Raw genomic sequence first — 14,977 nt, 5'->3', positions numbered from 1 at the left:
TGTTCGTATCAGTATTGAACAAGAGTGAATCATTTGTAGAGGTATTTTTCATTGCAGTTGTATTATTTGAACCCTGTTTGTTCTACGTGTTATTTATCGTAAACCATATTACAGATGCTTTGTCAGAATTAAATTGAACAGCGGTCCCAGCGCGTGCCGAACCGTGTGTGGTGAACTGAATGGTTCGGTTTTTTCAGTGAACCGTCCCATACCTAGTAAATATAAATGTAATTCTGACCGACCTGCTCCCTTACTGCAGCAACTTGCTGAGTCTGTGGTCAGGGCTTTACTCCTTTTTATACGTTCCGTCTCTGATCCTCCTTTGCGTTTACGCTCCATTTTTTGCGCGATTTTCTAAGATAAAGCCTGCCTCTGGATATAGCCCAAATAGGCAGTGCTTCGCTGATGTTTGGTCATGTGGTGGTGTCATTTTGACTCCGCGATCGCCTGATTCGTAGATTCATAAGACTGTCAATTAATTCGCAGTTGCATACCAGCCTATTGCACATCAGCCTGATCGACTGCACAGCGGCAGCCGGCAGGCCAGAATGACCGTCAGGCCGGTGCTCCCGATGGCCAGTCCGCCCCTGGGTTTACCCATACACAACAGTAGTCTACTGAGCCAGAGCCACACAGAAGCAGGTAGATTATGAATTATGCTGTGATTAGCAAATAATTAACAGAAAAATAAACCGATTACATAGGCCTAATGCATAAATATTGCAACTACATAAAGCGCAAATAGTACAGGCCTTCCTGTAAGATGTCTAGCGTTTCTCCCCATGTTCTCATCATCACAAAAACACTTCTCACAGAAATTCACCTCTGGGTATGTCAATAAGCAATGTCTTTCAGCATACATTTTTTTTGTGTGGTGATTTGCTGGGAAATATCTAATCTCCATGCTTACCTTGAGCTTAGCATGTGAAAATATTTACCAGACCAATTTTTCACCCAGTCAGAATAGATGGTTTCAGAGACAGGTGGAAGGTAAATGTGTACACTAGGAATGTTTTGAAGAGAATACAGATAATTCATGGCCACCACAGTGTGCCAGTCAAAAAATTAAAATAAATAAAATAAAATACTTTTGTTGAGCCTATTTCAAAAAGATTTGTGAATGGTTTTAAGAGGTGACCAGTTTCAAATGCACCAATGGTGCCTGGTGCACCGTCACATGCATTTCTTTGAACTTGGAGACCTCAGATCTAATGATCTTTTCTCACCCTTACATCCCAAATATTGGTATTTGCTGTGAGAATTAACATGCTACATTGAAGTCTCATGTGAGCAAAGCCTTGAACAGTCCTGATCTCTCCTCTCAAAAAGATCTCTTTCATTCCATTTCCTTGCAAACAGATGAATACGTTCTTTGTTTGCTTTAACAGGTGATTGAGAAATATCAGTTGATGTGATCTTGAAAATATCCCAATTCCTGTAGGTTGTGAATCGATTTTAAATGGGATCTGGGATGAAATGGATTTTGATGTTCTCTGTCTGCCTGAATTTGTAGGATGTTCAAATGTGTGTATAGCATGTGTGATTAAATAGATGAATATCTTGATCAGGGGAATTTCACAAAGCTTGTCAAGAACATGTTTTGGTGCAGTTCACCTGGCCAACGATTATGTTTAGGCAACGGCTACACTGAAGGTCTACAGTTGGTCTGTAATGGTCGAGATATTGATTCAAGCACATCTCACAGTGGTTGCAGACAGACAAGTTCTTCACATCTTACTGTTAAACCTATAGTCCGTCTAGCTGAACTACGTGAAGATGATTTCTATAGCAACTCCTGTATCATTTCAATACACTGTGAGCTATGAAATCAAGGCAAATATGTTGAACAAAGAGACTTTGAGGCTGTTGATTAGTATTTCAAGTTTTAATATAATGAATATTACTCAGGTTATAGATATTGTAGACTACCATGTCTTGTATTCACGAGAGTCTACATAAGATTAAACAAAAAAAATATGAACATTCTTTCTTTGACTTGAACATAAGCAATAAAAATACACATTTGATAATGATCCTTAGTAAAATTGGTTACAATATGTGGTATAATTTAGTCTATTTAAATGAAGAGATTTCTTTTGACCATTTCTGGGAAGCAAAAGAACATCATTATGCATAACATTCCAGAGCTTCATGCATGATTTAATCTCTTATTAATATTAGTTACTATATGAATATGGTTAATATTCTTTTTTGGGGGGAACATGTGGTTTAAGAAACATCCTCTGAACATCAGACACTGTGATCCAGTTTCTAGCCATTCATGTGATCAGCGTGGCCCGTGATGAAGTTCACAGAACATGTCGACCCTGATGAACAGAAGCAAAAATCAAACTTTTAAATGTTTATAATCATAAATCATGTCAGAGGATCAATGCTTACCAAAAACTGCTCTGTTACATGCGTCCCAGCATGTTTTCCATTTGCTCAACCTTTCTTGTGACAGCAGCAAGTATAATGACTGTTAAGGTTAAAGGGTTTGAGATACACCATTCAACAAATATAAAATTAATAAAGCTCAGCAAATTATGTTAGAATTAAGATTTTTGTGTGAATTATTCTTTTAAGAGCGACGACTTGCATTACATTCATTATAAGAAACGTAGTTCCACTAAACTTGTAGTTCCCCATGTACTTCAAGCACAACTGGAGAACGTTCCTGAAGTGGGATGTTATTTCGAAAGGATATGTTTGGCGTAGAGGTCCTGTAGGGAGGTTTGTGTCTGTCTCTGGAAGGCCAGTCGGGCCTCACACATGCAGGGGTCCTGAACGATCTCCACCTTCACCTCTTCACATCACAATCAAACAACAAACATCACAGAAATACCTCGCAACGGGTGACATGAATTAGGGGTAATTATAGATCAAACCATCTACCCCCCCCCCAAGCACAAAGGGAAAGTTTCTTAGCAAATATGTAACACCTTTCAAAAGTTTATGCAATGTTGTTCTTTTCTGAATTTCTCACAACATTGTGAGAGTGTTACATATCATGAGTTTACATCGATGTTGAATCAACTGACTCAACATGTCAGAAATTACAAGACACTGACAGATGAAGTTTCCTAGTGACAACAGTATATTTTAATGAATGATTTTTGCAGGATCATGGGTCATGACTGGAGGAATGGCTGCTGAAAATTCAGCTTTGCCATTACAGGAATACATAAACAGAAATATTGTAATAATATATATATTTCTATTATAAATCAAACAATTGCATTGCTTGGTGTGCATTAGAGATGTTCTTCAAACATTCGAAAACATTACATTTTTACATAATACAAGACGACTTTCTGTTCACTTTCTACATAATATACCATCATGTGAAAAATACTAATGTTTCTAGGGGTGCTTGTTTGATTTTTTTTTTCTCTCTCTCCAATATTCAGTGGCTATTGGATTTATTATTTCCAGTATTAATGTCTACTGGAATTTTTACCCATTTTTCTTACAGGTATCATTCCTGCCCACAGCACATGAAGTGGATGGTTACAGAAAACATGTTTGAATAGTACTTCTATAAACTCTTACGTTTTTTGTAACATTTTTTCTTGTCTTCTTCCAATACAAAACCCCGGTGGCACTCACAGTGATAGGAAGCATCATCGTTGACGCAAATGTGTTCACATTCATGACCCAGCGCACAGTAGTCCAGACCTGCAATAAGTTAAAACCCTAGAGCCCTGAAGCTAACAAATCTCAGCAACACATGACAGAAAATACAACTCAATTATGTTATCGCTCTAATTGTTTACGTTATTTAAAATTCCACAAGACAAACATAATTCTCATCTCACTACAGAAACCTATCATAAAATGGTATGATAGCAATACCATTTATGAAGGTCTAAAGCAGAAAACTCACTGGCACTACCATCTCCATCAGCGTCACTGGCTTGAAAACATGATTTCTTGTCCTGCATCAAGACAAAGCCAGGAGGACACGAGCAGTAATAAGAGGAATCGCTGGAGATGCATGTGTATTGGCAGTCGTGGCCCAACGCACAGGAATCCACACCTGAAATGAGCCATATGTCGACCAAAATGTGGGGGATTTCAGAATGTCCATTGGGACATGTTTCAAAATTAATTTCAAATTTCTTTAAAATAACATTTATAGCAATCTAATCACAAGCTAGGTCTAATGCTTTGCTGGAATTTAATTTGATGTTTTTAGATCACAAAATGGTATGAATGAAGTCATAGTCATTTCTGATCATAACTAGCACTACCTTCACCATTTTGGATGCCATCATTCTTTTTGTTTCGGTCACCCTTGTATACACTGTCACCATGTCCGTAAGCGCCAGCGCCTCTAATGGAGCATGTTCGCATGTCGTCATTCAAGACAAAGCCTGAGCGGCATTTGCAGTGATATGAGTGGCCACTGCTCACACAAATGTGTTGACAGCTGTGTCCTTCACAGGTATCTATATCTGAAACAAGCCATATGACATCTACAGTAACACTGGCAATATTGTGCAAGATAATTTCCTTTAAAACCAAACAAGTGAATATCAGGAATTTTCCATTTGGTAAATGTGTAAAACAGTGGAAAAGGTCATCATGACCAAGCTTATTATCTGATTTTAAGCAAGAAACCAATTCCACACTTACTTTGACTTATCAATGAGATTTTCAATTATTTTTTCAAAATATATGTATATTTATATTCGTACATATGTAATGTACCTTGACTTTTCACACATTTAAAGTAAAACAAGCTACTTGTTTTAAGAATCTTGTTTTAGTTTTGGGTTTTAAACTATCAAATTTTCAAGTCAACACGTAACCAAAATGCACCCTGCTCCATTTGCCCCAAAAATGAAAAACTATCTGCCTGTAAAAATTTAGCTGTGGTTTGTCATCTGTCTCAGACATACAACACATTGACACTTATGTTATTGCTATACTGTTTTCACAATGAAACAGTACTGAACAAAAAATCCACAGTAATTCAACAGTGATTTTGAATGGGTTGAATCAGTGGCTAGACTTACAGAATTCTGAATTCAGGACAAAAATTATTACATTGTACACATTTAGCTAAATTACTGCTCTGTTCCAAAACCGAGTGAGCTGCCTTGAAACAATGCATCTTAAAGCGCAAATATTGTTCCAAAACATCAGCTACATGATTATGCTGCGTTCTAAAATATAATTCTGGCCAAAATCTAATGTAGTACATTTATACATGCAACTATGCAACTAGTTAAAATAGAAATCTTTAACAAATATTTGTGCTATGTGTTTTTATTCTCATTAAGTTTTGCATGCTAATTTTTATGCTCATTGGACTCTTTTGTGTCAAGTCTCCTGTATGCTTTATGTGAAGAGCACTATCTGTATGACATGAGTAAAGTGTCCCAAATGCCTAATTTTTTTGAGTCTGCCTGATGGTTAGAATGCTGTCTATGTAGGCAGTAGACAAAGCAGCTCACTCTTTTTGGAACAGAATTTACATCTTCATGTAACCTGTAATTAGCACACACAATGAAATAAATGGTAACGCATGATACCAAGTAATACACTCAGAACAAAAAGCTGGCAAGCAATTGCTAAATAGGTCAGTTAAATAGGATTGCTGGTATTGTCGCAATATAAGCATCTCTATTATTAAGCTTAAATTAGTAATTGTTAGAGAAAATCAAATATGTTTGTACTAAGTATGTTTCAAAATCTAAAGTAAAGCAGTTAGCATAATCTGCTGGCTCTTACGTTTTAGGGAACATGTTTTCTGGTCTTCGTTCAAAATATAGCCCTTCCGGCACTTGCAGTAAAAGGAGGAGCCACTGCTGACACATATGTGCTCACAGTCATGTCCCATTGCACAGGCGTCCAGACCTGGAACAAGCTTTCATTACTCAACTGGAGTGAGGAGGCCACTCTAGCATGAGTAAGTTTATGAGCAAGCAACTGTCTGGAATTCTAAAAATAAATTGCTTTACTTTTAAGAAAAACAAGAAATGCTTGTACAACCCGAATTCCGGAAAAGTTGGGACGTTTTTTAAATTTTAATAAAATGAAAACTAAAGGAATTTCAAATCACATGAGCCAATATGTTATTCACAATAGAACATAGATAACGTAGCAAATGTTTAAACTGAGAAATTTTACACTTTTATCCACTTAATTAGCTCATTTAAAATTTAATGCCTGCTACAGGTCTCAAAAAAGTTGGCACGGGGGCAACAAATGGCTAAAAAAGCAAGCAGTTTTGAAAAGATTCAGCTGGGAGAACATCTAGTGATTAATTAAGTTAATTGATATCAGGTCTGTAACATGATTAGCTATAAAAGCTTTGTCTTAGAGAAGCAGAGTCTCTCAGAAGTAAAGATGGGCAGAGGCTCTCCAATCTGTGAAAGACTGCGTAAAAAAATTGTGGAAAACTTTAAAAACAATGTTCCTCAACGTCAAATTGCAAAGGCTTTGCAAATCTCATCATCTACAGTGCATAACATCATCAAAAGATTCAGAGAAACTGGAGAAATATCTGTGCGTAAGGGACAAGGCCGGAGACCTTTATTGGATGCCCGTGGTCTTCGGGCTCTCAGACGACACTGCATCACTCATCGGCATGATTGTGTCAATGACATTACTAAATGGGCCCAGGAATACTTTCAGAAACCACTGTCGGTAAACACAATCCGCCGTGCCATCAGCAGATGCCAACTGAAGCTCTATCATGCAAAAAGGAAGCCATATGTGAACATGGTCCAGAAGCGCCGTCGTGTCCTGTGGGCCAAGGCTCATTTAAAATGGACTATTTCAAAGTGGAATAGTGTTTTATGGTCAGACGAGTCCAAATTTGACATTCTTGTTGGAAATCACGGACGCCGTGTCCTCTGGGCTAAAGAGGAGGGAGACCTTCCAGCATGTTATCAGCGTTCAGTTCAAAAGCCAGCATCTCTGATGGTATGGGGGTGCATAAGTGCAAACGGTATGGGCAGCTTGCATGTTTTGGAAGGCTCTGTGAATGCTGAAAGGTATATAAAGGTTTTAGAGCAACATATGCTTCCCTCCAAACAACGTCTATTTCAGGGAAGGCCTTGTTTATTTCAGCAGGACAATGCAAAACCACATACTGCAGCTATAACAACAGCATGGCTTCGTCGTAGAAGAGTCCGGGTGCTAACCTGGTCTGCCTGCAGTCCAGATCTTTCACCTATAGAGAACATTTGGCGCATCATTAAACGAAAAATACGTCGAAGACGACCACGAACTCTTCAGCAGCTGGAAATCTATATAAGGCAAGAATGGGACCAAATTCCAACAGCAAAACTCCAGCAACTCATAGCCTCAATGCCCAGACGTCTTCAAACTGTTTTGAAAAGAAAAGGAGATGCTACACCATGGTAAACATACCCCGTCCCAACTATTTTGAGACCTGTAGCAGAAATCAAAATTGAAATGAGCTCATTTTGTGCATAAAATTGTAAACTTTCTCAGTTTAAACATTTGCTATGTTATCTATGTTCTATTGTGAATAAAATATTGGCTCATGTGATTTGAAAGTCTTTTAGTTTTCATTTTATTAAAATTTAAAACACGTCCCAACTTTTCCGGAATTCGGGTTGTAATTGTCTAATGTAATAAGTCTTATATAATAATATCACACAAATTATATGCCCTTAGATTGCTTAGCATTTAGCATTAAATCAGTATGTTATGGTACTAGCTAACAGCTTCACTAAGCAAATAGTTTGGACACTTTGAAGGTGTAACTAGCAAGCACTTTTCTAGCACAGCACTTGATTGAGCAATTTTAATGTCCAAAAGATCGACTCTTGCCCTGAAAAAGACAAAAAATTTAATTATCCACAAACAGTCAAATATTCAAAGCTCTCAGTTATCAGAGGTTTCTATGAAAAACATACTTGAAGTACACTTAGTCTTACAACAATTGTGTGAAAAGACATTGACAATATTAATTACCTAGAGCATTCAAAGACCTTCATTCCACAAAAATAGGATGCAAAGCACATACATTAGATGATTCAAAGCATTCAGAAGAGCCAAACATTTAAGAATGCTTCTTTGAATGATCGGTGGACTTTTTCAGCACTCATACTGAAGAAAGGTTTCCTTCAGAATGTGTTGCGAGCCAATGATTCAGACTTCTGGAAAACAAGATAATTAACTTGAAACCTATAATTCCAAATCATCATAATTCATGGATTTAATGTCTGAAGTAAAGTACAATTTTAAATTTGGTATTCAGACCCAACTGTTTTCCAGAATGAATCATCTCCCACTTCCAAGGAATGAGATATATCTTGTAAAAAAGGAAAGACATTATAGCCCCATCTCCCCTTTTTTGCATTAACCCTACCACACAATGTCTCCCGGAACTTTGAGGTGAGCTTCTCAATGACACCGTAGGTCTCCACGTAGAACACATGGTCCTCAAGTGGATTGCTTGCCATGAGCTTCAATGACTGCTTGTCAGCCCTGTCCACTCCGACTGCATAAATCTCAATCCCCGAAGCTCGTGCTGCAGCCGACACCTCCTCGACTTGGTCTTGAGGACGTCCGTCAGTGACAATTATGGCAACCTTTGAGATGTTCTTCGATTTAGGTCGCGCTCCTGACTTTTCAGTGAAGGCTTCATCCATGGCTTTCTTGATGGCCATACCAGTCATGGTTCCCGAGGCGAGGGGTTCGATGCGGTTGATGGCTTGTTTTATAGAGTCCTTTGTAAGATGGTTCTTCAGCAGGAACTCAATTTTGACTGTGCTGGCATAGTTTACCACGGCGACACGTGTGGCATCGGGGCCAACGTCAAGAGTGTCCACCATGTCAGCCAGGAAGATCTTGACCTTCTCAAACTCACCTGGACGCACGCTACGTGAGCTGTCAATGATGAAGACCAGGTCCAGTGGGCGGCTCCTACATTGTGAATCTGTTGCTGAGAGTTAAACAGAGATTGTTAAGCACTTCGGAATTTTGTCAGTGTCAACACAACATAATTAAGACTGGCGAGTTAGTTCATGAAAGGTTTAGTTAAACAACCACATTTACGTTCTAGTTGACATTATATGTTTTGAACCAGTGGAATAGTAAATGTGAGTAAAGCATATTCTTTGCATACAAACAAAAGGATTAGTCAAATTAGATTAGTCAGTTTACTAAAAACTGAGTTTGGTCACTTCTAAAACAAATCCCATTGGATTACAGCAAAATGACATACTTTGACACACTGGAATATGTAAAATTAACTTTTTTCTATATATGTAAGGTACCCTACAGCAGGAATAAGCAATAACTCAGGATAATTGGGTCCTTAAATGTCATTTTGCTTTGTCCAATTTTGCAACAAAGAAACCTTAAGATCCCTACTGCTTTAATGTGAAGTGTGTACAGTTCTGCTACTGAAGGGCCAATGTCCTGCAGAGTTTAAGTCCAATCCAGACTAAACACACCTGAACCAACTAATCAAGGGACTTTTGCACCGTATAACTATTGGTAGAAGTACCCGGGTTTTGGTGTGTTCACAATGCAGGAAATAGGAACATCTAGGAACTCCATATTTATAAAATAAAAAAAGTAAAAAAAAAAAAATCTCTGTCCATATGAAAACGCAAAAGCATGCTATGAAGCACTGTCAAAATGATGCCAAGCCAACAGGTGGCGATATAAATCTCAACCATAAAGTTGATGTCATGTTGGCCAATCAGAAGCCTGAAAAAGTTTCCAGTAGGTGGAGATAACAGCACAGGCTCTAAGGTCATGAGCCAAAATCTCCAGTTTCACAGATTAAACAATAAGGCTGCAACCAGAGTTTTTGAAAATCTCCACCCTGGCAGGAGTTTTCAAAAATGTTTGGTTTCAGTGACCTGCTGCTGCATTTGCTTGTGGACAAACAGCCAAACCGCATAGAAAAATCTCTGAGTTTCTTTGGAAAGGGCCCAAATTAACTCCTGCTTTAAAATAGGGTTAAAACGGTTACATATGAACTATCAGTGATGTAAGTGTATGCTGATTGGCCAAATTTATACAAAACACAGACTACCCGACATTTTTAAAAAGCCATGGGAAAATATTTACTCCATGAACATGCAAAAAGCATTTTTCTGCAGCGCTGTTTTCTTTTCTCAGCCTTGACTTAAATCTCCAATGACTGCAAGTTGTCATTGGAGATTTAGTCAGATTTTCATCAAACATGTAAATTGTGTGTTACATTCCATCTCCGTTATCACGAAACCCACAGCTCCGATCACTCACTGAGATGAGATCTTTGGGGAATAAGGCCTTAATCTATGAATGGACACTAGGACAGGGTGAGGTGAAGCGCTTCGAGGATTTGTCTCTGGTGGCCGTGTGGATACTGAATTCCTGTACTTTCCCCTGATTCTTCTGTAAGCACAACTGTTTGATCTGGATATTTAACTTTTCTGCAAACTATTGGTGCCTATTTACCTCTCAGCTGCATGTGTGCTTCAGTTGAATATTGGTTATTAATTGTATTATGCACCTTTGTGGTTGGGGTGTCTTTGAGCAAATCATGAACTTTGGGTTGAGAAGGAGGTGTGGGTCCTGGATTAGCTACAGGGATAAGATGGGGCAAAATCTTCCTCCTCTGTTTATTAGGATGATCAGCTCCATCTAGTCAATAAAATTGACATAGAGAGGTGAGTTCCACTCCAAAGACTGTTCCAGGATAATCCGCAGTTGTTATCTGGTCAATGCAGGATCTACTCTTTCTGAAGCCAGCTTGTTGGTCTCTGAGATGTGGGTCGACCGCGTCTTTTATCCTGTTTAGGAGGACTCTATTGAATATCTTGCCTGGGGTTGACAGCAGTCTTATCCCCCTGTAGTTGGAGCAGGAACTAAGATCACCCTTCTTGGAGAGCTTGATGAGATAGCCCTCCTTCCACTCTGTTGGAATGTCTTCCTCGTCCCAGATGTTTTGGAATAGAGGATAGAGCATTTCCACAGTGGTCACTTCGTCCACTTTTAAAACTTCTGCAGGAATGGTGTCTGGCCCAGCTGACTTCCCGTTTCTCAATTGCTTGATGGCCTTATACATTTCTTCCTTCGATGGAACACCACAAACGATAGGAAGGTCACAGCTGGCTGGCTGGATATTTACTGGGTTTAATGGAGAAGGTCTGTTCAAGAGATCCTCAAAATGCTCTGCCCATCTATGCTTTTGCTGTTCTATCCCTGGAATAGCTTTTCCTTCTCTGTCTCTAACTGGCCTCTCTGGTTGGCTGAATTTACCTGAGAGCTTTTTGATGTTTGTATACAGCTCTCTCATGTTACCATTTTGAGCCGCATCTGCCTCTGCTGCCAGTTCCTCCATGTAATTTCTCTTGTCTGCCCTTATACTACGCTTTACTATTCTGTTTGCTTCTGTATACTGCTCTTGGGCCTTGGCTTTTCTAGCACGTGTGCGGCTGCTGTTTATTTCTGCCTTCTTCCTTTTCCTCTCCTGGATCTTTTCTAAGGTTCCCACTGAGATCCATTCTTTTTGCCCCCGCTTCCTGTTACCTAGCACTTCCTTACATGTTGATGTTATTGCCTCTTTAATGCTCTGCCATTTTTCATCCATGGTCTTTCTGTCGATCCGCTGCTGTAGGATCTGGGCCTTTTTGGAGAGTGTGCTTCGAAACATTTCTAGCCTGGCTGTTTCTTTTAAACCACTGATGTTGTACCTCTGGCCTTGACTGGATTGCCCTGTCCAGTTCCGCCTCAGCTTGAGCTTCATGCGAGCGCCCAGGAGATGGTGGTCGGATGCAACATCCGCTCCCCTTCTGACCCGTACATCTTCAAGTGATCTTCTGAACTTTTTCCCGATGCATACATGGTCGATCTGGTTTTCCGTCATCAGGTCTGGTGACACCCAGGTAGCCTTATGTATTCGTTTGTGTTGGAAGAAGCTCCCGCCTATGACTAGGTTAGTAGTGGCACATAGGTTGGCAAATCTCTCCCCATTCTCATTCATCTCCCCCAAACCTTGTTTTCCCATTATTTCCTTATACCCCTGGTTGTTACTGCCGATCTTGGCATTGAAGTCACCCATGGTGACGATGATGTTTCGTCTTGGACATGCCTGGATGATGGTCAGCAGCCTGTTATAGAACTCTTCTTTGACGTCTTCTTCGCTGTCATTGGTTGGGGCATAGCATTGGATGATATCCATGTTGATCCTCCTGTTCGTTGTGCGAAAGCAGGCAGTGAGGATTCGTGGGCCATGTGCCTCCCATCCAATGAGAGCTCTCTGCGCCATCAACATCAGGGCCACTCCCTGGCTGTGGGATGCGTTTGCTTCCTCGTGGCCTGAGAACAGCAGCAGCTCCCCTGTGGCTAGCTTCTTCTGACCAGCGCCTATCCATCTAGACTCACTGATTCCCAGAAGATCTAGATTGTAGCGCCTCATCTCGGCTGCCACTTGAGCTGTTTTGCCGGTTTCAAACATGGTTCTGACATTCCATGTTCCGATATTAGTGGTGGTCCTGGTGGAGATGATGGTTGTCGGCCTAGTAGCTTCCAAGGGGCTTTCCCTACTAGGCGTCATACTTTCTCCAGCTGTGGGTCCATCCTCTCCCAGGGCCTTAGTTACTTTTGAATTACTTGTTCGCGAATCTGTAACGTTATTTATTTTTCCGGGGTGGGGTTGTTGGCCCCACGCCCAACCCCCAACCTGGAGGACCAGGTGTTGCTCTTCGTCTGTCCTCTACCATGAGTCCTGCCCGGCTTGGTTAAACCTGCCAGGGGCCTTGCCCCCGCCGGTATAGCCCTCAGGGTCACGGAGGCACGCAAGCCTCCCCACCACGGCAAGGTAGCAACACATTTTATTGACTATGAGAAGGCATTTGACAGCGTGGATAGGCGAACCACCTGGAGTCTGTTGAGACACTACGGTGTACCAGCAAAGATCACTAACATCATCAGGAACTCATATGAGGGAATGACCTGCAGAGTGGTACATGGCCAGCAGCTTACAGATGCCTTCCAAGTGCGAACAGGGGTGAGACAAGGATGCCTATTGTCACCCTTCCTTTTCCTGTTGGCAATAGATTGGGTAATGAAGACATCAACTACCCAGAAGAGGAATGGCATCCAATGGACACCTTGGACACAATTGGATGACCTCGACTTTGCTGATGACCTGGCACTTCTTTCCCACACCCAGCAACAAATGCAGGAGAAGACCAATATCATCGCAACTCATTCAGCAAGCCTTGGACTCATTATACACAAAGGGAAGAGCAAGATCCTCAAAGTCAACAACAACAACACGGCCCCCATCAGGCTAGAAGGAGAAGCACTAGAGGAAGTGGAAAGCTTCACCTATCTTGGCAGCATAGTCGACAAGTTGGGGGGGACAGAGGCAGATGTGGAGGTGCGGATTGGAAAGGCAAGGGCAGCTTTCCACCAGCTGAAGAAAGTCTGGGGATCCTCTGAGCTGCCTAGGAACACCAAGACCAGGATCTTTAACGCCATGATAAAGCCTGTTCTACTGTACGGTGCAGAGACCTGGAGAACAACAGTCACTACCATGAAGAAAATCCAGTCCTTTATTAACACCTGTCTCAGACGAATCCTAAGGGTACGCTGGCCGAACACCATCAGTAACCTGGAGCTGTGGCAGCGAACAGGACAGCAGCCTATTGAAGAAGAGATTCTCCAAAGACGCTGGAGATGGGTTGGCCATACCCTTCGTAAGCCTGCATCAAGCACAGCAAGACACGCCCTCTTTTGGAACCCACAAGGGAAAAGGAAGAGAGGCAGGCCAAGGAACAGCTGGCGCCGCGATCTGGATGCAGATGTGAAGAGGTCTGGCCACACATGGGGACAGTTAGAGAAGTTGGCCCAGGACCGGGATGACTGGAGAGCCCTTGTTCGTGGCCTATGCCCAAAGTTGGGCGGTAGGCGTAAGTAAGTAAGTAACAGGTCCATCTAACCAGTATTTACTCCTCTATACTACGGATCATCGGAAGGTTGAAGTGGAAGAGCAAATTAGCCAAACAGAAAGTCAGTCAAACAAGTACAACTGTCATTGTTTGCAATGCCCTAATTCCTCACCTGTTAAAACAATTTTACAATACATGCCACTCAAATATCACACAAATGCTTTTTTGTAGCATTCATGCATTTCAAGGAATAGTTCACACAATAATTTCAAACCTGTATTTATTTGTATCTTCTGCAGAACATGAAAGGAGATTTTTGAACAGCATCTTTTGAACAAAAGATACACTTTTCAAAATATCTTGTGTTTCACAGATGAAAAAAATAATAATACAGGTCATAAAAAGAAAAAGAAGACAATTTTAATTTATGGGTGAACTATACCTTCAGTGCTCAAATGTGCATGTATTTTATTTCACATTTGCTATTATAAATGCACTAGACAAATTTTCAACATTGTGCATTGCACTAGAAACTTCTACTCATATTCCTGTTACAGCAGGCACAAAGTCATCAAACAATTTTTGTAGTGCATCAAAGAATATAATGAAACCATAAATGTTCCATTGAAGTGATGTAGAGTAGTTCAAGATACAATGCAAACATTAACTGAGAAACATTAGAATTAATAGTGTCTTAAGATCAGGAACTTACCTGCTGGGTTCAGCGTCCGGTGTTGAAGTGCATTATTTCTTCTTTGTGCGTAACTTTGTGCTAAAATGTAGGATGGATTGTTAAAGTCATAGGATTCACAGAGGTCAACCAGCAGAAGAGAGAGGCAATATACCAAACTCCCAATGAAGGACTTCATTGTTTCTCGGTTCTTCTCAAGTCTGCTTCACGTTTGTGTGCGGTCCTCTCGTCTAACTGACACCCGTATGATTCCAACAGCATCCTAGTCTGCACATTTAAAGGGCTGACAAGAAATGTGTCAGCTTTTTGTCCAATCCAAATACAGAAGGGGGGAGTCCCACATCCAATCACTAGACTTTTTAGAATGACAGATGTAAAAAAAAAAAAAAAAAAGGTTAAGTAATAC

The 14,977-nt window shown here is 40.6% G+C and overlaps 1 protein-coding gene across 1 annotated transcript; it reads right to left on the bottom strand.

Annotated features, from left to right (window-relative positions):
* Nucleotides 1–2,414: 2,414 nt before the first annotated feature.
* Nucleotides 2,415–14,829, bottom strand: LOC132106491 (matrilin-3-like). The gene is made up of 7 exons (XM_059512214.1): nucleotides 14,593–14,829; nucleotides 8,354–8,929; nucleotides 4,245–4,457; nucleotides 3,887–4,039; nucleotides 3,553–3,678; nucleotides 2,708–2,806; nucleotides 2,415–2,470 (listed from the first exon to the last, which is right to left on the bottom strand). The coding sequence occupies exons 1-7, from the start codon at nucleotides 14,747–14,749 to the stop codon at nucleotides 2,415–2,417; spliced, it is 1,380 nt and encodes a 459-aa protein (XP_059368197.1). The 5' UTR covers nucleotides 14,750–14,829.
* Between the last annotated feature and the right edge of the window lie 148 nt (nucleotides 14,830–14,977).

This window comes from Carassius carassius, chromosome 27, assembly GCF_963082965.1.
Source record: "Carassius carassius chromosome 27, fCarCar2.1, whole genome shotgun sequence".
Taxonomy (NCBI): Eukaryota; Metazoa; Chordata; class Actinopteri; order Cypriniformes; family Cyprinidae; genus Carassius; species Carassius carassius.
The sequence above is the reverse complement of the archived record's forward strand: the minus strand, read 5'-3'. Positions and strand labels throughout refer to the sequence as shown.